Consider the following 23062-nt stretch of genomic DNA (forward strand, 5'->3'; position numbering starts at 1 on the left):
GGGGGGGGTCCCAGGCGTCCGCTCCGCGTTGGGAGGGTGCGGCACCAAGCGGCGGGAGGCGGCCGAACAGTCAGAAGCCGAGAGAGCAACTGTCGCCTCGAACTAAGGAACCGACGTCTCCGCGCATGGGCCCGGCGCGAGGGGCGGGGCGCGCGCATCACGTGAGCGTGTTTTGGACACGTGACCCGCGCAGGGCCAAGGCTCGCCCCCGCCCCCTCCTCACCTCCCCTTCGCGGGTGTGAGCGAGCGACCTCGGCTCACCGCTTAGCGCCCCCCTCAGCCGCTGCTGCCGCCGCCGCCGCCGCCTTCGCCTCCGCCCGCTGGCCATGTCCTCCGGCCGCCGCCGCCGCCGCACGAGCGCGGGGCTCCCGCGGCCCAGCGCGCAGTGAGAGCGGGGCCCTCTTGCCGTTCGCCCGCCCCGGGGCCCCCTTGTTCTCAGCGCCGCCGCCGCCGCCGCCATGTTGGGTTCAGAGCCGCAGCGGAGCCGCCGCCGCCGCCGCCGGTGAGGGAGGCCGAGAGCGGAGCCCGCCCCGCCCCGGGGCCCAGGGAGCGGGGCCGCCTCGGAGCCCGGCCTCTCCCCGCCAGCCGCCTTCCCGGCCCGCCCGCCCGCCCGCCCGCGGTGTGAGCGAGCGAGCGAGCGCCGGGCCGCGCCTTCCGTTCCCGGCCTGAGCGAGCCCGCCGTCCGTTCGTTCCCCCGCCGCCGGGCCCGGTCATATCCTGCAGCGGAGCCCTCCAGAGTCAGCGCCATGGCGGAGCAGACCTACTCGTGGTGAGTGCGGGGCTCCGGGAGACCGGGGCGCGGCGAGGGTGGAGGTCGGGGCGCCGGCGAGGCCAGCCCGGGGGGAAGAGGAGAAGGAACAGGTGCCTGTTGGGGGGGCCGCGGGATAGGGGTGCACGCCCCCCTCACCCCCACCGGAGGGGGCGGCAGGCGCTCGGGGAAGGCGTTGAGCGGCCGGGGACCCAGCGTCTGAGGAGGGGGTTGGAGGAGGAGAAGGCCTCTGCGGCGGATGTCATCTGGTCATGGGCGGAGCAGGTGATGGAGAAGGGGAGCTTGACTCCGGGGTGGGAAGCCCACGGAAGGGAAGTGGATTTCCGCGGGCACCCCGGAACTGGCCTGAGGGGGTGGCTGATGGGCAGGAGCAATGGAAGAGGTGGAGAGGGGTGGGCTGGGGCAAAGGTGGGCCACGCAGCTGAGAGGCATCTTCTGAGAACAGGTGATAAGAGGCCGAACTTGGAAGTTGTGAGAGAGGAGGAGCCACCTCTACTGGGACTGCCTTGGGATGGGGAGTGAATGGAGAGTTGGTAAGGTGGGCAGAGGCCCAGGTGTGAGCGGAGGAAAGCTACGGAAGGAGAGAGTCTTGGGAACCCTGGAGGGACACCCTGGTGAAGAGGTTGGAAGGGGAGACTGTTTGGATAACTAGATTCTGGACAGGAAGTCATTGGTGACAGTGGGGCCTGGGCAGAATCTTTGTAAGGGTTGGTATCCTGTTTTGTAGAATATGAAGTGGCTCGGTGCCCTGGGTCACATATGGGGATGGAGAATCTACAAGTTATGTCCATTTTAATGGGACTTTTTAAAGTTATAACATATCTTGTTAAGGACTGAGAAGCGTACTATGTAGTTTATGGAATGAGAACATACCTATCTTGAGAAGGGAGTGCTGTGGTTTGGGGAAAGGGGGATGAGACACCTCCCTTTAGCAGGCAGAGGTGGAATATTTGCAGGAGGGAGTTGAAGGAATGGCGATAGTATCGTTGAGGAGTGGAGTGGGGAGGAAGCAAGAAATGGGATGATGGTAGGTGCAGGGATGGAGAATCTGGTTGCAGTCTAGAGCGATTGTTCGAAGATGGTTTACTCTGTGAAGCCAATGTGGTTTGGGATAGAACTAGAGGCTTTCCCTTCTTAGAAAAGAGCATAGTAGAGTGGGAAGAGCATGGCGTTTAGAGTTGGTTTGGATGTCGGGTTCACCACTTAACTCGCTTTACAACTAGACAAGATAGTAAGTTTTCCATTCTTTTCTCCTTACCTATAAAATAGGGGGATTACCTTTTTCATAAGCTGTAAGGATTAAATGAATAACTTTACAAAGCACAGGGTAAACTGTAAGGTGCCATGTTTTAGTATATTATAATTATCTTAGGGAAACAGCAAAGAAATGGGTAATATCTGAAAATAAGGAATGGCCTTGGGTAGAAGGCTTTAACTGAGTGGATGATTTGTGGTGGTTGGGGTTATGAGAAGTCAGGAACTCATTGTGTCTTCACATAGGGGAAGAGGATTGGTGATTGAAGACGATAATTCAAAAGGGAACTTCAGTGATGTACATACAATCTCAAAAAGAAGAAAACTGAGAGATTGAGAGAAAGCAATGCTAAAGCAAGAATTAAAATCTTAGTGAAAAGTTGTGACAACATATGTATTTTTAAAAGACGTTTAAACTACTTTGTTTTGAGCAACAGTGAGCTGCCTCTCTGTAGCAGGGGATTCGGAACACAGGATTAGAATGTTTCTAAAGAATTAGAGCTTTCTTATGGACAGAATAAGAAAGGAAGTGAAGGGGCCCCTGCGTGCCTTGTGCTAACTCACTCATCTTGAGCGTCTTAACACTCTGGCCCAGCTGAGAGTCCTGATGACGATCCTTCTGTTTGTACTGTGCTGTAGAGAGGCTGTGGATGGTTCAAAGAGTAAGCACAGTGGCCAAGAATTGGGGATAATGAGAGTGTTTTACTAGGTAGGTTGGCGACACACTGTGTGATGTTGGATGGCTCTGCTACTTAAAGGAGGGTTGTTTAGTGAAGTTTGACAGTTTATAAGATTTATCCTCCTGAAATACTTCCTTCAATCTCAGGTCCCTTAGTTTGCTTTACAGGTAAAGAAAGAAGCTTCTTGAAATCAGAATGCTTAGCTCCTCACCTTTAGCATGTTTTGAGATGGAGAGAGTTTTTACAGCATCTTGGAAGAGGGTGGTGTATGGAGGGAAAGGATTGGGAAGCCAGGCAGCTTTCTTCCTGAGTAGTTCTTCCCAGGTCAACCAGGCAATAATATAAAGAACTATCCATGTGACATTTAATATATACACCTACTTGTTTCTCACAAGTCCCTGGGGTAGGTGATCTTTCCCTATTTTACAGAGGAGGAAACTTAGGCTCAGGCGCCCAAATGATTTGTCCAAGATACTTCAACTGTGGTGCTTTTTCTTCTTGTTGTTGTTTGGCATGAATTCTCCATGATTTTATTCATTCTCATTGAAATATAAGTATGGAAAAGGTATGCCCAAAGTACATGTAAACGGTTTTGGATTGTCTGTCATTTTGCAGTATCTTTGTCACCGTTCCCTTGGTTTGATCAACAATCAAGAGTTGATTTTTTTGAAAATAGGTTTGCACTTTATTTGTATGTGGTCTTTAGGAAAATCAACCTTGTGGAGACTACTGTGGTGGTATGGATATGTCTGACATGGAGTCAGTGAAGAAGGTAGGAACATATGAAAATAGGTTCCTTTAGGATTTTTGTGGAGTAAGACATGTAAATTATAAAACAGGATTGGCCATGAGTTGATTATTGTTGAATCTCAGTGGTGAGTCCATTTATTCTGTATACTTTTACATGTTAAACATTTTCATAATAGATAGATTAAAAAAAAAAGCCGCTACACAGAAGTTCATGCTGTTCTCTGGTTTCTTGTTCCTGCTTTTTTCCTAGCAAATTCTATCAAAGTTCTGTTACCCAGCTGTGAAGCATTTTCTGACCACCCCAACTGAAAGTAAGCTCTTTGTTGTTTTTTTTAAAATTTATTTATTTTTGGCTGCGTTGGGCCTTCATTGCGGTGCATGGGCTTTCTCTAGTTGCGGCGAGACGGGGCTACTCTTTGTTGTGGTGCGCGGGCTTCTCATTGCGGTGGTTTCTCTTGTTGCAGAGCCTGGGACTCTAGGTGCGCAGGCTTCAGTAGTTGTGGCTCGAGGACTCTAGAGCACAGGCTCGGTAGTTGTGGCGCACGGGCTTAGTTGCTCCGCGGCCTGTGGGATCTTCCCGGACCAGAGATTGAACCCGCGTCCCCTTCATTGTCAGGCGGATTCTTAACCACTGCACCACCAGGGAAGTCCCAGCTCTTTGTTTTTGACACTTGTTTTGTCTGCCTCACTTCTTCCTTTTCAAGTGTAAATACCTAGTCTCCTCACTGGATGGTAAGTGTTTTGAGGGTAAGGATGCAGTTACACTAACCTTTGTCCTCCTCTAGTGCCTAGCACATTGTCTTGCCCATAGCTCCTGCTTAGTAAATACTGAACAATTGAATATGATAGGTTTTCAGTGTGGTTCGTCCTTTGTTGAAAGAATATTAAATGTAAGAGGAAGCTACAGATAGATGAGTGTTTGTAATACATATACTTACAAAAGAGAGCTTTTGATAACTTAGTTTCCTGGTGTCTCAGTCTTGTAAGAGTGAAGGGTACCATCCCTTAATAGTTTTAAATAAAAACGATTGACAGAAGAAATTAAAATAATTGGTAGTAACACCACAGTCTTTATCACGGGTCACGATTAACCACAAGATTCTGCTTGTATCCTTTTTATTCATAAAGACTGAGGAAATAAAAGCATGCATATGAAAACACACATTGAAGGTGCAAACTAGACTTTTATTAATTTGAGAGAAACACCTTGCTCAATGTATGTTTATGAGCAGTTGTTTTAGCGTAAGTTCTGTGAGAAATAGTACCTTCTCTCTTCTTGGAGTCAGTGCAGTACTTGTATATACCTGCACTTGAATCTTGGTAAAAATTACTTATATTAGGGTGAATGTTGCTGTGTAGGGGGAAAAGGAAGTCAGTCCATGTGAACCTCATTCACATGAATTTCATTACCAAAGTAGTATCATCATAATTTATTGTGTGTTTTCTGTGTGCTGGGGCTTTACAATCATTGCTCAGTAAGGAAACTGAGGCTCAGAGAGTGTAAGTGACTTGCCCAAGGATATAAATAGAAAAACGGTTCTAAGTCAAGACCGTTGCACACGAAGATTCCAACACTGAATCTATGTGCTTCCTTGTCCACAGTCACTACTCTAAGCCAGCCCTCTTTTGCTTGAGTTCCTTGTTAGCCTCCTCACTGGTTCCCTCCATTCTCCGCACAGTGGCCATCTATTCTCCTGAGTAGTCTTCTGATAGCCTAACTCAGGTCATGTCAGTCCTCTGTTTAAAACTCTTTAATGGCTTTTGGCCACATTTAGAATAAAATCCAAATTCATTAGTGGGGCTCTTCATGGCCTCATTTTGTATGTGTTTTTGAGGGATGACAGATAGTAAACAAACTACAGGTTACACAGAGGTAAAAGTTTTTCTCTTTTGGTGCTCTGTCCAGTGCTTGGCATATAATAGGTGGTTTGGCAAATATTTACTGAACAGTGAGTGAACATGCCTCCCCCTGGGCTGCCTGTCTGAAGATCTGTTCTAAGGACTGCATTATATTGAGGTGATATGTTGTGTGACAGTGAACATTGTCAATGTCAGATATTTGCAAATAATGCTAAACTGGAGAATGAAAAGCAAAGCAGATCTCTAGAATGAATGGAAGTTATATCTGGTTTTGGATTTCTGTTATGTATCACTGTATCTGTTATGATCATATCTGATTGTCTTGTGATCATTGCATCTGGTGAAAGTTTTTCAGAGAGAAACTATTTACTTGAAAATGTGTGTCTAGCATTATAGACTTTAGATTTGCTTATTATTTTTAAAACATGTTTTGCCTGTAAAGTGCTATGATAGTAATGTTTTGGGGACTTCCTGGTGGCGTGGTTAAGAATCCGCTTTCCAATGCAGGGGACATGGGTTCGATCCCTGGTCGGGGAACTAGATCCCACATGCATGCCACAACTAAGAGTTCGAATGCTGCAACTAAGGAGTCCTTCTGCCACAACTAAGACCTGGCGCAACCAAAATAAGTAAATTTGAAAAAAAAGATAATAATGTTTTGGTGATACATGATTCAAGCTAAAATTAGCCAAAGATAAGACCATGAATTTGTTTTGAAATAACCTTCCTCAATGTTTCTTATGTTTCCTCAGTGTTGGGGATCTGGGGACTTGGTAACCATATCAGCCTGTAATTTATCAAGTAGTACTACGAATTAAAATGCCTAATGTTCATGCATTTCTCAAAATAGATTTCTGTGGTCATTTATTTTAGAGATGATAAATGCCACTGAATTGAGGTGTCATGTAGTTCTGTATAATTGTATTTTACTTCAACATTAATAACTTATTTAGTTATCATCATTCTTACCTGTTTCATCAAAGCATCTCATGAAAAATCAAGGATGCCCTAAGAAGAAAACGTCTAATGAAGTGCTGTTTTAGTTGGCTACATTTAGTACCTGAAACTTTATGTGATTGCTGTCCTTGACAATAGAGCCATAAGTATAATTTTATTTTCAAAATTCTATAATATATTTTCTGGAGTTTAATGGTTCCTTCTTAGGAGTTAAAGGAAAAGAGTGGTTTTATTTGTTGTATGTATAAATCAAGAAACGCTTGCAACTTTGAGTTTCTATAGCATATTTTCTAATCCTCACTTAAAGAGTTAGAGGCAGAGTGCTCCTTTTCTGGAATTTTAACCTCTTAGATGTCTAGAGGGGCTCCATGTGACCAAATTCAGTTTTACAGGGAAAATCTACAGTTAGTTCCCATGATGCTCACAATGAATTACCTCTCAGATTTTGTTAGTAGATTTCATTAGGGCCACAGCTTAAAATAAATCAGACCCACTCATTTGCTGTGATAAGACTAGATTGAGCTCCTATGAAAAAGTTAGGTTTGAAAATACTTTTAAGACATTAGACCGATGAATATGTAGCAGCCAAATAGAGACCTAAGAGAGAATCCCATTTCTTGATTGGTCCGGTTCACCCTAACTTGGTAAGAAAACTTGATAATCTCTGTTTTGGAGTTCCAGGTTTGATAATGAAGAACCACTAAAGGATTTTTTAAAAATGCACTAAAGTAGAGGTGTGTTTTAATTGCTTTTTACATGTTTATAAATTATACTGAATATAAGTGATCACTCAAAGTATTCAGTTCTGTCAGTACCACTCATTAAATTTTATTTGAAATCCTAAGATAGGATCTGATTCTGTTCTGATTTATTTTTTTTCTTTTCCTTTCTATTTTTTAAATTAATTTATTTTTGGCTGTGTTGGGTCTTCGTTGCTGTGCGCGGGCTTCCTCTAGTTGCGGCGAGCGGGGGCTACTCTTCGTTGCAGTGCATGGGCTTCTCCTTGCAGTGGCTTCTCTTGTTGTGGAGCACGGGCTTTAGGTGCGTGGACTTCAGTAGTTGCAGCACGTGAGCTCATTAGTTGTGGCTCACAGGTTCTAGAGCATAGGCTCAGTAGTTGTGGCACACGGGCTTAGTTGCTCCGCGGCCTGTGGGATCTTCATGGACGAGGGATCGAACCCGTGTCCCCTGCATTGGCAGGTGGATTCTTAACCACTGTACCACCAGCGAAGTCCCATGTTCTGGTTTCTTTAAATTGAGAAGTCTTTAGTTTGAAGGTGATTTTCATCTCTGATTAACTGTGACCTAGTCTTGTCTTAGTCCCAGTGTTGAATTTTGTACAATGGTTATTATGCCTGTCATACTCCACAGGGTTGCTCTAAGGATTCAGTGAGGTAATATATGTGAAAATGCTTTGAAAATTGCTACATGCAATATAGAAGCAAGTTATTTGTTCTCTAAATTTTTAGACCCAGACCAGTTCCAGGCAGAGTTCCTCACTGCAGATAAGATTTTTCTTCTTTTTTTTAATATTTTAAAAAATTGAAGTGTAGTTGATTTACAACATTATGTTAGTTTCCGCTCTACAACATAGTGATTCAGTATTTTTTAGAGATTATATTCCATTTAAAGTTGTTGCAAAATATTGGCTTTATTCCCTGTGCTGTGCAGTATATCCTTGTAGCTTATTTATTTTATGCATAGTAGCTTGTACTTCTTAATCCCCCATCCCTATCTTTCCCCTCCCCCACAAAAAAGATTTTTCTTGTTTCATGATTTAAACAGCATTTAAACTTTGAGATATCCTAGTAAGAATTCTATGGAGATGTTTGAATAATGCCATATAAAAAGAAATAGAAATATTAGTTTGCAAGTTGTCATTGATTTCTATTGTTGCCTTTGAAATGTGTTATAAGGTCATCTCCGTTTAGTCACAAGTTTCATAGTCCAGTGCTGCTTACCACAAAACAAGAAAAATTGTGACTTGAATAAAGGCTAAAATTTTTCGTAATAACTGTATTTTAATCTTTTGAAGGCAGTTTCCCTCATAATCGTGGATAATCCTAGTCATTGTCTCGTTTTTGTTTTGTTTTTAAATGCACAGGAAAATTTTCTACCTTAAAATGCCTGAGGAGGGGCTGTTAGTGGTGGGTTATCTGTTTTTCTTACTGCACACCAAGTCTGCCAGGCACGCTCACTTCCCTTTATCTGAGGGCTTCAGGCTTGGGCTTCACTCTTGACCTAAATAAGACATGTGTAGCAAAGTTTTGTTAATTGTTTCTTCAACCTGGTTATACACACATTTTGGCCTAAGTACAGTGCTTGACCTTTTGTTATTTCCTTGTCTTAATTTTTGCCCAGAATTGTCTAGCTTGACCTTCCAAACTTGACTAAATCTTCACGCCTTGCCTGACAGCCTTAACTTTTAAACCTTTGACTGTACACTCTGATTTTATAAATGCCCAGAAATTTACATTCATTTCTCGAAAGTGCTTGCAAAAATACTACTGTTAGAAGTAAAAGCTAGTTTTAGAGAGTGAATGCTCTTACTTATGCTACTGATTAGCACAAGCACTGATACATTAAAAATATTAAGGCCTAATATCTTAAAAAGCATTTTCAAACCTAACTTCATAGGGTTCAATCTAGTCTTATTACAGGAATACATCCTGGGACCACAGCTAGGTTAGCTAAAGTTAGTTAAAGATTTGAGATGAGGTCAGTTAACCAAGAGGGAGAGTGTAGAGAGGACAGAATGGAGGACTAGAGTTGAGGCCTGGGAAACTCATAGTTGAGAAATGGGAGGAAGAGGAGGAGTCAAGGGAAGCTCCATCAGAGGTAGGATAATTAGGAAAGTGCAATCAATGGTGATTAAAGAAAAGGCACAGAGAATTTTTAGGGGCAGTAGTGTAAAAAGCTTCAGGATTCAAAGAGAATGAAGAAAAAACAGGCTATTGACTTTGCAAAGGAAGTCGTTACTGAAAGTGCTCTAATAAAGATCAGAGGAGTGAGGGTGAAACGGAAATTAGGGATGGGTAGTGAAGAAATAAAGGTGTCCTTTGGGCTTTGGGTACTGGCCATTTGTTTGAGAGATGGGATGTGAAAGACATAAGGAAGGAGGATGGTTGATATAGACAGCAGAGTCATAAGGATCTTTTGTTTTTATTTATTTTATATAAGGGAGAGAACTGTGTATTTGAAGCCAAGGAGGAGAAATTGATCTTGGAAAGAAATTGGTTTTTTACTGTAGTTTAAGTTTTAGAGATTTCTAGTTTTTTTTTTTAAGTCCTGGATTTCAGTTAGGAGTTGTGAAGAGGACTTAATGGGGAATGAATGCTATGTAGTGTACATTCAGTCTTTGTTTCTTTTGATCTTTACATTGTCACTAGTTTGGATTGTATTACATTTGCATTCCTAGGGCTTTTTTAATTGCCTACAGTGTAAAATCCAATCTTCGGTCTGCTTTTCAAAATAATCTGGCCTTGTAACCCTACTTTTCTTTAAAAATTTGTTATTTCAGCCAAACTGGATTACTCGCTGTTTCCCCTTTTCTTTAAGCTGGCTGGTATACCTGGTTAGCCTTTCTCCCAAGCCTCTGAAATATGTGAGTCCTACCTGTCTTTTCAAGGTCCAGCTGAAATGCTGTCCTCTTGTTACAGAGCCTTCTGATTGGCCCAGGAGAAATATTCTTCTGATGCCTGTAGTTCTTTATCTGATCCTGTCAGATGGCAGTGCTTTTACGGTTTTCTGACCTTGTATTGAATGTATTTATGTGGCTCTTTTCCCATGTTGGCAGTGAACTCTGTAAAGGTAGGATCAAAGGCATTAATTTCATGGTTTAACGACCTATATGCATAATAGAGACTCAGATTTTTTTTTAATTTAATTTATTTATTTATTTATTTTTGGCTGCATTGGGTCTTCGTTGCTGAGTGCGAGCTTTCTGTAGTTGCGGCGAGCGGGGGCTACTCTTCGTTGCAGTGCATGGGCTTTTCATTGCAGTGGCTTCTCTTGTGGAGCACGGGCTCTAGGCGCATGGGCTTCAGTAATTGTGGCTTGCAGGCTCCAGAGCACAGGCTCAGTAGTTGTGGCTCGCAGGCTCATTAGTTGTGGTGCACGGGCTTAGTTGCTCCGTGGCATGTGGGATCTTCCCGGACCAGGGCTTAAACCCATGTCCCCTGCATTGGCAGGCGGATTCTTAACCACTGTGCCACCAGGGAAGTCCCTTTTTTTTTTTCTTTTATAGAATGAATACTTTAGAGGTGAAGTTTCTCAGGTGCAGGATTTTAGAATAGAATGTCTCCTTAAAAATAAAATGACAGGGCACATAGAAGAGAGAAAATAATAACTTGCATAACGTCTCATTCCTCTTTGAAGAAAATACAAAAGTAAAATTGTTGCTGTTAAATTGGGTCATGTGTTGTGGCCAGATTCCCCTAACTTCTTAATATCCATACAGCACCTAGAGAATGAAAGTGGCTCAGCCTGGGAACTGAACTCCTAAGGGAGACATTTACAAAGGACCACAGGCCCTTTAGAGTAGTCATCTCCATTTATCTCCAGTCTTCTTCAACTGCCCACAGACTGACTGCTAACTATTTATAATTTATCTCCCAAACAGGTACTGGTTAATATGTGACATATATGACACCTATGTAAGTGGAGAAGCTCTGCTATTTTGTTTCTGCAATTAGCAAAACAGTTTTAGGGAAATTTTTTTCAAATGAAAATATTTTGCAGGAAACTTCCTTTGAGGTGTGAGGAGAGCTATAAGCTATATGGAAACTAGCTTCTGAAGAATTTAACATTTTCTCTCTTTTGCTTCTATTTAAGAAATTCATATTTTTTTGTATTTAAGCTTCTGTTTAAAAAGTTAACATTTTTAAAAGTAGAAACTTACATTTCATTTTTTTCCTGTTTCTAAAAGACTGTTTTCTCTTTTGACTCATTTGTTTGGTCTCTTGTTTAATAATTAATATTCAGAAAGGGAAATTAAATTTTTTTAAATTTAAATTTAAATTTTTAAAATTTTTATTGGAGCATAGTTGATTGAAAATGTTGTGTTAGTTTCTGCTGTACAGCAAAGTGAATCAGTTATACGTATACATATATTCACTCTTTTTTAGGTTCTTTTCCCATATAAGTCATTACAGAGTTTTGAGAAGAGTTCCCTGTGCTATGCAATAGATCCTTATTAGTTATCTATTTTATATATATATTATTGTGTATATGTCAATCCCAATCTCCCAGTTTATCCCTCCCCCACTTCTCCTCTGGTAACCGTAAGTTTGTTTTCTATATTTGTGACTCTATTTCTATTTTGTAAATAAGTTCATTTGTACCATTTTTTTAGATTCCATGTACAAGCGATATCATATGATATTTGTCAGAAAGGGCAATTTAAAAATATATGGCTTGGTGTGTACATATTATTTTTGTTTGTTTGTTTGTTTTGTTTTTGCGGTACGCGGCCTCTCACTGTTGTGGCCTCTCCTGTTGCGGAGCACAGGCTCCGGACACGCAGGCTCAGCGGCCATGGCTCACGGGCCCAGCCGCTCCGCGGCATGTGGGATCTTCCCGGACCGGGGCACGAACGCGTGTACCCTGCATCGGCAGGCGGACTCTCAACCACTGTGCCACCACGGAAGCCCTGGTGTGTGCATATTTTAAATTTCATAGATACAGTAGTGATTCAATCTTAGGTCAGAATTAAGTAACCTAGTTGGGACTTCCCTGGTGGCGCAGTGGTTAAGAATCTGCCTGCCAATGCAGGGGACACAGGTTCAAGCCCTGGTCCGGGAAGATCCCACTTGCCGCAGAGCAGCTAAGCCCGTGCGCCGCAACTACTGAGACTGCACTCTAGAGCCCATGAGCCACAACTACTGAGCCCGAGTGCTGCAACTCCTGAAGCCCGCGTGCCTAGAGCCAGTGCTCCGCAACAAGAGAAGCCCCCACTCGCTGCAACTAGAGAAAGCCCACATGCAGCAACGAAGACCCAACACAGCCAAATAAATAAATAAATAAATAAATTAAATAACCTAGTCATCTGGAATAGGCATAAACCAGAAGTTTGGGGAATTAGGAGTTTGTTTTTGAACCTTTGCATGCTGCACGATGGTGAAAATAACCTGCAGGCCTAAGGATGATGTATTAGGCTGGTATTCATGGATAGCAGAAATTCTAAAAGCCAAACTAAAGGTTATCAACCAACTTAGAAAAAAGGGAATAACAGGTAACCTCTTCATTCTTTCTCATCTTTGCTCCTGGATGACCCTTCTTTGTGTTCTCTTAGTACACTGCACTTGCCTCTTTTCAGTTGTTTGTTTCCTTGTTTATCTCCCCGTAAAGTTTTGAGGACATGAGTTATAGTTTGTTCATGTCTTTATCTTCAGTGGTTTGGTACCTAGTTTATTTAAATTAGTATTATTCTGTCTTTAATTTTTTAAAATAATAATCTTAAAATAGTAAAATTAGTAAGATGGAAGAGTATGTAATATCTTAAATTGCTCTCAACCTTTAGTTTAAGAGCTTAAAGGGACAAGCATTAAATATCTTTTGAGATACATAGATCGCTCTCTTAAGCTGAGTAAATGAAACTTTTTATTCAAGGTGCTAAGCTGGACTTACCTTGATAATCACTTTCATTCTTGGAACCTTTTCAAAATACAGTGGGAGAATTGGCTACTGTATTGGTTAACTATTGCCACCATAATACTGCATAACAAATTGCCCCATAACTCAATGCTTAAAATATCAATTGATCTTCACGTTGGCTGGGACAACTTTGCTTCTTGCTTCAGATCTGTAAGTCAGCTGGGTGACTGCTTCATGTGTGTGCATTTTGGAGCCCAGGCTGAATGGGCAGCAGCTACCCAAGGGAAGTTCTTCTCATGACAGTGGTAGAAGCACAAGAGGGCAAGTGGGAACACGCAAGGCTTCTTGAAGCTCAGGCTCAGAACTGGCACACTACCATTTCTGCTTCGTTCTTTCGGCCAAAAGAAGTCATGTGGTGGAACCCAAAGACAAGGAGCCACAAAACTAAACCTTGCCATTTTTGTGGGAGGAGCTGCAGAATCACAGGGCTAAGGAGCAGATTTGGGGAGGGGTGAGGAATTCGGGCCAGTAATGCAGACAACCATAGTTGAAATTCTCTCTTCCTTTTCATATGGCTAGCTTTCACTTGTTCATTCTGTTCTATCTAAAATGAAGGATTTCATATAGGTCCCTTTCTGTAACATTATGGTTTTCATTCTAATGGTTTATGTTTTTAAAATAGCTTTTTTGAGATATAATTCACATACTGTACAACTCACTAATTTAAAATATACAATCCAGTGGTTTTTAGTACATTCACAAAGTTGTGCAACTATCACTACAGTCAATTTTAGAGCATTTTTTTCATCCCAAAGGAAACCCTGTACCTGTTTCATTTCCCCCTTTTCCCCAGCCCTGGCAGCTGCTAATGTGCTTATGGTTTCTGTGGACTTGTCTATTTCATATAAATGGAGTAATAAAATATGTGGTCTTTTGACTTATTTCACTTCGCATGTTTTCAGGGTCCATCATGTTGTAGCATGTATTAGTGCTTCATTCCTTTTTATTGCCAAATATTCAGTTGTATGTATATACCACATTAGTCTATTTATACACATTTGTCCATGGTTGTTTGGGTTTTCACTTTTGGGCTATTATGTATAATAATGTTGCTATGAACATTTATGTAAAAGTTTTTGTGCAGATATGTTTACATTTCTCTTGGGTAGATACCTAGGAATGGAATTGCTGGCCCTTAGGGTTTCTGTGTTTAACATTTTGAAGAACTGCCAAGCTGTTTTCCAGAATGGCTGCACCATTTTGTATTCCCACAGCAATGTCTGAGGGTTCTGATCTCTCCAAATGCCCACCAATTCTTGTCATTGTCCATCTTTTTAATTATAGACATCCTAGTGGGTGTGAGTAGTTTTTGTGTAATATTTATATCTTAGAGTTTATAAAAGAGGAAAAAAGCAGTGGTTTTAGAAGGTTAGATCTGTTTGTTCTTAACAGTGTAGTACCAAAGTTGAACCTCAGTTTTAGTTACCTAAAAATCCAGCATTGAGGGAAAAAATATAATCTTTTGGCTCACAGATTTTTCTTCAGACTACTCCTTGTATTTTTTACGTGCTAGAATCATTTAGGAAGAAATTAGACTCAGATGACTGTTACTTCCCTTTGGGTAAGTGAATGACCAGATTGCTCTGGCAACCTGCTGCATCATCAGTAGTCCTGGGACTGGTTTAATGACTGAAGTTGTTGTGGTTTTGTTGCGGGGGCGGGGGGGGGCTCCATATCTCTTTTTGCCAGGAAGGTACTCACTAGAGGAATTAGTTGTAAAATATGACCTTCTCTGGGGAAGCACTGTCCAGTAGAAATATAATGTGAGGAACATATATATAATTTAAAGTTTTCTAGTAGCCACATTAAAAGCAGCAAGTGAAATTAATTTTAATAATGTCATTTAACTCAGTATATCAGAAATATTTATCATATCATTTATTGTATATAATCAATACAAAAATTATTAACAAAATATTTTATGTTATATTTTTAGCACAAAGTCTTCTCAGTTCAGACTAGCCACATTTCAAGAGCTCAGTAGCTACATGTGGCTGGCAGCTACCATATTTTACAATACAGTCCTGGAGGTCTAAGAGTTTATGATCTAGATTTCTGCTCACATGTATGATGATTGTGTATCGTTAGGAAAAACAGATGAGTGCTTTATCAGCCTGTATTTCTGGTTCTTTAATTTTATGTTGTTACTGACCCCTCCCCCCCCTTTTTTTTTTAATGTGGAAGACAGTCTTTAGAAGGGTACAGAGAGGCAAGCTCCTTACAGGTCAAATTTTTATGGTGAGTAGAGATTAGTTAGCAAGAGGAAGAAAAACATTGGTCTCCCTCATCATTAAAGATGTATGAGGTTCCATTGTTCTTAGCAAATGAAAGAAATCTGTTGGATCTGCTGTTGTTTGGTCGTAATTCTAATTGTTCTGTATGTTCAGGGTCTGCTTTGGCCTGTTCTTTAGATAGTTATGCACTACTTGTACTGTTTGACCACATAACTCACTTGGTTAGACAGAAAAAGTTGTAGATTTGATTTCTATAATTAATGCATGAGTTTATGTCTGCTGGGACTCCAGCATAGTAACTAAAGCAGAATAAACAGGATCCTCTCTCTTCCATGAGTTTGCGGTGTTGTTAGAGACTGTTTGGCATTTGCTGGGTTAAATGCCAGCAAATGTAATTAAGACAGTTTTGAGAGAAAGGAGATTTCAGGGTGGGCCATTATATAGACTGTGTGTCCCAATCATTTGATTACTGGAAGGACTGAATTTGGTCAAAAGTGTCTTAATATTTGAGTGCCTTACTCATAGTGTACATTTTCTTTCTTCTTTTTTTTTTTTTTTTTTGGCTGCACCTTGCAGCCTGTAGGATCTTAGTTCCCTGACCAGGGATCGAACCTGCGCCCCCTGTGGTGGAACTGCAGAGTCTTAACCACTGGACCACCGGAGAAGTCCCCCATGGAGTACATTTTCTAATTTGCCTCAGTCCCTACCACATTCTGTTCCTGTACACTGAGTCTCTACATCACTAGTTTATATTATTTACCTGGCCCCTAAAGGCAATCAGGTTGTGGCCCCCTGTGATCAGTTCGTTGCCTCAAGGATGGGCTAGGGATAAGGAGATAGCGATCAGTACCCCAGTGACTCTGGATATGGGCACTTGCATATTGAAGACACAAATACTTTCACCAAATTTGACCACTGCATTAAGTATCACTGACAGTCGGATACCTTAATGTTCTAACAAATGTTCCATCGGCCATTGTTCTGGTTTTCTAAGTGTTAATAATGCAGTTATTCTAAGTGGAATTCACATGCCTTTGGATTGGGGTCTATGAATGGTATCCTGACCAAGAAAACAAAGATCGGTACTTAATTTACATGGAATAGCCTAATGCACTCATCTTTGAGCTCTTGGCATTTTTGATAGTGTGGACCCAGGGCCCGTTTGTGAGTTTATGGATTTGAATTTGAAGGCCACGTGAAATCCTTGTGTATTGTACGTCCTCAGTGCACAATTGTGGGATTAAAGAATACTGTGAGTGGTACTATTTTTTTTGGTCAACAGTTTATTTGGTGGCTTTGTTGTGTTTTTGATATACATTATGATTTTGATAATTTCCAAATAAAGTTTGTCTCTTGTTCGTTAACTTCATTTTTTGAAATGGACTTGAAAGCTTTAGCCAAAGAGAGAAATAATAATGTTTTTTAGTTGTTGAGTTTTAAATGCTTTGGTTTGTTGGAGGGATGAAATATTAATTTAAGGGCTATTTTACTTGTTCTCAGCTGAATGCACAGTATGCAAGTGGCTAAGCTTCCAGTTTGTTGGGCCAGTGTGGACAGAATTGGAAGGCTTACTTCTTCTCTGGTCTTGTATACTAAATAATTCCACTCCTCTGGTAGTAAAACCTAATTTAGATCTCTTCTGGTAGTAAAAACACAAGACCTTAACTGATGTGAAGTTAGTTATATGACCTATTTATCACACTTAGTGTAACTCTTCACTTTGCTGCAGGAATGTTTTTGTTTTTGCTTTTTTTCGCCATGCCGCGCGGCTTGCAGGATCTTAGTTCCCCCACCAGGGATTGAACCGGCCCTGGTAGTGAAAGCACTGAGTCCTGACTGCTGGATCGCCAGGGAATTCCCAGGAATGTTTGTGTTTGATTGTGGAGTACTGCCTGAAACCCTTCTCGGGATGTTGGGCAATGCTAATGTATGTACTGTGTTGCCTTTCTTAAAGTGAAAAAATCAGGATTCTGAGACATCTTTAGTTGCAGGAATATCAGATAAGGAATTTTGGAACTGTAATACGTATTTTATTGGTACAGATTTGAAAAATGTAGATAAACAGAAAACGGTAAGAACACTACTCAGAGTCCCACCAACCCACAGAAATTCTTCATTAAATTTGTTGCTTGTCTTTCAGTTCTGTAAAAAAAATGCATATGCTTGTGACTCCCCCCCCTTTTTAAAAATTTACACAAAAGTTCACTGACAATCAGAAATCTCAGATAAGGAGTAATTTAAAAATTATAGCTACCTAAAATTTAAATTGCCTAGAAAACTCATGGTAACATTTCATATTATCCTTTGGGGTAGATCTTTTTTTTTTTGCGGTACGCGGGCCTCTCACTGTTGTGGCCTCTCCCGTTGCAGAGCACAGGCTCCGGACACACAGGCTCAGCGGCCATGGCTCACGGGCCCAGCCGCTCCGCAGTATGTGGGATCTTCCCGGACCGGGGCACGAACCCATGTCCCCTGCATTGGCAGGCAGACTCTCAGCCACTGTGCCACCAGGGAAGCCCCTGGGGTAGATCATTTTTTACACAAAAATAGGAACAGCTTCATACTGTGTTTTCATTTTTATGTGATGTTTATTATCTACAGAAGAATGTGTTCTGTGTATGTAAGTTATGAAGCATAATCAACACTCAGGAACATCACCAAATAACTAAATAAACTATCGGATTACGAATACTCTTGAAGTTCTCTATGTACTCCTTGGTCCCTCCTCCTGCCTCTGTCCCCTACCCCTGCAGGGTAACCTCTGTTGTGATTTTGTGTTTACCATTTCTTTGCTTTTTAAAAAAAATGAGTTTTACATTTACTGTGTTTTTATGTTTTACTGTACAACATAATGTTTAGTTTTGCTCTGTTTTTATAAACTTGAGTATTATAAAGATATATATTATCTTTTATAATTTGCTTTTTTCAATAAATATTGTTCCCAAGACTTGTCTGAGTTACAGTACTCATTTCCACTGCTGTATATTGTTCCATCCTGTGCATATCCCATACTTTATTTATCTATTCTTCTGTTGATGGATATTTAGGCCTCTAGTTTGGGGCTATTGCAAAGAGTTCTGCTGTGAGCATTCTTGTATGTATTCCTGGTGTTTGTGTTCATGGGTTTATACCTAGGGCTAGAATTTATCAGTCTCTTTTATGGCAAGTGCTTTTGTGTCATAAGAAATCCTTTTCTGGCCTGGGGTCTTAAAGATATTCTCCTATATTTTTCTTTAAGTAGGAATGGGTTAGGGTTAATACTTTGCCTTTCACAAACTTAGAATTTAGTCTAAATTGAGATGGCTTTAGATAAGACTAAATTAAGACGTCTAGAATAAAGTTTAATTTGTCTGTGGGTGAGTTAGGAATCCGGTTGTCCCAGCACCATTTACTGAATAGTCCCATCTTTCCCTAATGATCTTTAATGTCACTTCTTAGACTCTTTCTGGGCAGGTGTGTGTGTGTGTGTGTGTATGTAAGTGTAAGGTTAAATGGTAAATAGTATTTTGTTATCTGCTTAATATATCATGAGCATCTTTTCATACCATTAATATTTTATAGATCGGTTTTTAGTGCATACAGAGTAGACCACTGTATTCAACCCCTCTTTATTGTGTTCATTCCTGATCCTACAGCCTCCCTCTACAAGAAAATTTATAACATGTGTTTTCTCTCCATTCTTCTAGAAATATATGCATATGGGCATGTATGTGTATAACCCTGTTTTTTTATTATTGTAAAATATACAAAACATAGTTTTTCATTTTAACCATTTTTTAAAATAAATTTATTTTATTTTTGGCTGCATCGGGCTGCTGCATGCGGGCTTTCTCTAGTTGCAGCGAGTGGGGGCTGCTCTTCTTTGTGGTGCGCGGGCTTCTCATTGTGGTGGCTTCTCCTGTTGCGGAGCACGGGCTCTAGGTGTGTGGGCTTCAGTAGTTGTGGCTCGTGGGCTCTAGAGCGCAGGCTCAGTAGTTGTGGCGCACGGGCTTAGTTGCTCCCCGGCATGTGGGATCTTCCTGGACCAGGGCACGAACCCGTGTCCCCTGCATTGGCAGGCAGACTCTCAACCACTGCGCCACCAGGGAAGCCCTCTTAAAGACTTTGCTTTCAAATTTTTTGGATGCATACTCAAGTGGGATTGCTAGGTCGTATGGTAATTCTCCGTTTAATTTTTTGAGAAGTTACACCATTTTTCATAGTAGCTGTACCATTTTACAGTCCCACCAGCAATGCACAAGTGTTCCAGTTTCTCCATATCTTCTCTAACACTTGTTATTTTCTGGTTTTTTGTTTGTTTGTTTGGTTGTTTTTTTAAAAATAATAGCTGTCCAGATGGGTGTGAAGTGGTATCTACTGTGGTTTTGATTTGCATTCTCCTGATGACTCTTGATGTTGAGCATCTTTTTATGTGCTTATTTGGCTATTTGTATATATTTGGAGAAGTGTGTATTCAAGTTCTTTGTCCATTTTTTATTCAGGTTGTTTAGTTTTGTTGTTGAGTTGTGGGAGTTCTTTACATATTCTGGATATCAATCCCTTCTCAGTTGTATGATTTGCAAATATTTTTTCCCATTCCATAGGTTGCCTTTTCATTCTGTTAATAGTATCCATTGGTGCACAAAAGTTTTGAATTTTGATGAGGTCTCAATTTATTTTTCCTTTTGTTTCCTGTGCTTTTGTTATCATATCTAAGAAATCTTGCTAAATCCAAAGCCATGAAGCTTTTTCGTATGTTTTCTTCTAAGAGTTTTATTGTTTTGGCTTTTTACACTTTGATCTGTTTTGAGTCCGTTTTTGTAGATGGTAGTAAGCGTTCAACTTCATTCTTTTGTGTAATGCCTTTTTAACAGAATGATAGCATACTATACACTATGATGCTGTATCTTGTTTTTTCCACTTAATAGTGAATCTCAGCCCCACTAACTTGTTTCCTTTTGTTCTATACTCTAGTATTCAGTTGAAAGGTGTGAGTCAATACATAGGAGAGCTTTTGGGTATGACTTTAATAGTTAAATTAAAAGAAAATCAAATAGGAATGTTAAGCCCAGGAATGACCACTGAAAGGAAAAGACAAAAGTGAGGAGAGAGGGAGTGTATGGGAATAAGTATCATCAACTTTTGTTCTCAGGAGGACAAATTGCAGTGTTGTTGAAAATTTATCATGTACATTTGTTAACACTCTCTGTGTGTATAACCTACCCTTAAGTCAAGTCCTCTGAAGTTTAAGTATTGTTTCCCCCATTTTACAGTTGAAAAAAATGATTACTCAAGATTATATAGTTACTGGGTGGCAGAGCTAGAATTTGAACACAAGTATTTTTAACTCCAAAGCCAGGGCTCTTTGCCATTAGTGATTCTCTGAGAATAAAGGGAACCTTTAATCAAGTAAGCTTGAGAAAGGCTGCTTGTTAAATCCCTCTTTTGGAAATTCATAGTTTGAATTAGCATATTATGAGCTCTGGTAAGTTGGATAGTAAAAAAGAAACCTGTTTAATTTTATTTTAAATGTTAAAAGACACTTGCTCAAGGGAGGGGTTTGCTTGGCATCTTAACAGTACCTGGAACAGTTCTCCCTTAACACTATTTTGGGAAGTGCCACTCACAGTTGTGTTCTCTTGTATCAAATCTCAAAGGCTAAGGACAGGAAATTAAATCCTAACTTGGTGAAAAGGAACAGCCTATAGAATTACCAAACACAGACCAGGCTTGTAAGCTTTTTGGAGAGTGAGGGTCAGCTTATACCCCAGAGTCTACTGTGAGGTAACTCAGAAGGACAGGTGCTCTTCCAGAGGTGAATTGCATGTGACTACAACTTTTCTTGTCCACATGACAAGTATTAAGTTCTAGCTTTATTTCAGTGTGTATGATATGATAAAACTATAATACAACAAAAGGATCTAAGACATTCATTTAGAGATATTTAAGAAAAAATAACATTTGACCTGCAGTACTTCTTACACATGAGCTTTGTGTTAAAGATTCTGTCTTGGTCATGAATTGTTCATTTTAGCTGTACCACAGGTAGCATAAGCTATGATTTAGGAAATGAAAGATTGTGTCTATTATGAGGGTAACATTTAAACACTGGACAGAAGCTAGTGTTAGAGATGGTCAGCAAATGAATGAATCAGCCATCTATTTGCATTTATTTTGTAAGAGAAAGTCATTTATGAGTTTGAGACCCAACCCCTCGATTAGGCATTGCTTTTAGTATTCCAAAGGGCTAATCCTATTTTTTTTCACTGATTGCTCTTTGATTTTTTTTCCCATTTATTTTTCCAAGTTCTCAAGCTCTGTAAAGTATCTTGTTAATGTTTGTTGTTTTTGCTTTTTGTGTTTTTTGCCTCACCATGCTTGTGAATCTTAGTTCCCCGGTCAGGGATTGAACCTGGGCCTTCGGCAGTGAGAGTGTGGAGTCCTAACCACTAGACTGCCAGGGAATTCCCTTGTTAGTGTTTTTATATTTATTTATTTATTTATTTTTAAAAAGAACATTTATTTATTTTTGCTGCACCGGGTCCTAACTGCAGCATGTGGGCTTCCTGGTTTCAGCAAGCGGACTTCTCAGCTTTGGCACGTGGACCTCTCAGTTGCAGCATGCGGACTCCTAGATGCAGCATGCGAGATCTAGTTCCCTGACCAGGGACTGAACCTGGGTCTCCCGTTTTGGGAGGACGGAGTCTCACCCACTGGACCACCAGGGAAGTCCCTTGTTAGTGTTTTTAATTGGGAGTACATTACATCTGTTTTTCTAAGTTTTGTGTATTTATTTATTGAAGTATAGTTGATTTACAATGTTTCAGGTGTACAGCAAAGTGATTCAGTTATATGTATTTTTTCAGATTCTTTTCCATTATAGGTTATTACAAGATACTGAATTTAGTTCCTTCTGCTGTGGTAGATCCTTGTTGTTTACCTATTTTATATACAGTGGTTTGTATCTATTAATTCCAAATTCCTAATTTATTGCTCCGCCGCACATCTGTTTTTTAACTTGTGCAAAATTGTCTCCTTCATGATGTTATGGTATGTTTCTTCTCTGCAACTAACCAAGTTTTTCTCCCGTTAAAGTTTACTACACTAAATTTACATTCACTACACTAATTACCAAGTATTTTATACTTTTTATTGCTGGGTTTTTTTTGTTTTTTTTTTCCGGTACGCGGGCCTCTCACTGTTGTGGCCTCTCCCGTTGCGGAGCACAAGCTCCGGACGCGCAGGCCCAGCGGCCGTGGCTCACGGGCCTAGCTGCTCTGCGGCACGTGGGATCTTCCCAGACCGGGGCACGAACCAGTGTCCCCTGCATCGGCAGGTGGACTCTCAACCACTGCGCCACCAGGGAAGACCCTTTATTGCTGTTTTAATGGAGACATTTCCCCATTCTTTTTCTAGGTGGTTATTACTGCTGTATAGAAATAGCATTGATTTTTGCAGATTTGCTTTATATCCAACAACTATAGTAGAGAAATTATTCTAATGGTTCTTTGCTTAAATTTTATATAGAATCAAGTAGTGATATATATTTTTCAGTAATTTTTGTAATTCTCTTGTTTTATCTGTCCCTTCAAAAAAAATTACTCTGGAGTAAAAAATCTGTAATATACTGTTATAACTAATTGAATCAGGTGTCCCTTGGTCTTTTAAGTGGAAGACCCCTAATGTTTAACCATCATATTTGTAATGTGGATTGTTTTAATTATATTTAAAAAGAAAAGTTTTTTATTGCTTTTTATAAAAAGGGAGAGGAGAGGCTTCCCTGGTGACGCAGTGGTTGAGAATCTGCCTGCCAATGCAGCGGACACGGGTTCGAGCCCTGGTCTGGGAAGATCCCACATGCCGCGGAGCAACTAGGCCCGTGAGCCACAACTTCTGAGCCTGCGCGTCTGGAGCTTGTGCTCTGC

General features: G+C 40.7%; 1 protein-coding gene across 5 annotated transcripts in view; it reads left to right on the forward strand.

Annotated features, from left to right (window-relative positions):
* Window positions 1–230: 230 nt before the first annotated feature.
* The window catches only part of SPPL3 (signal peptide peptidase like 3), a 118224-nt gene continuing 95392 nt past the window's right edge, over window positions 231–23062 (forward strand). For 2 of the 5 annotated variants that reach the window (XM_067700551.1, XM_067700550.1), the window contains exon 1: window positions 232–769. In XM_067700551.1, coding sequence (XP_067556652.1) covers window positions 747–769 — 23 coding nt within the window. In that variant the 5' untranslated portion in view covers window positions 232–746. Of the gene's footprint in view, window positions 770–23062 lie in introns of all 5 variants that reach the window. The other 3 variants (XM_067700549.1, XM_067700548.1, XM_067700552.1) reach the window with 3 other exon arrangements.

Source organism: Pseudorca crassidens, chromosome 12, assembly GCF_039906515.1.
Source record: "Pseudorca crassidens isolate mPseCra1 chromosome 12, mPseCra1.hap1, whole genome shotgun sequence".
Classification (NCBI taxonomy): Eukaryota; Metazoa; Chordata; class Mammalia; order Artiodactyla; family Delphinidae; genus Pseudorca; species Pseudorca crassidens.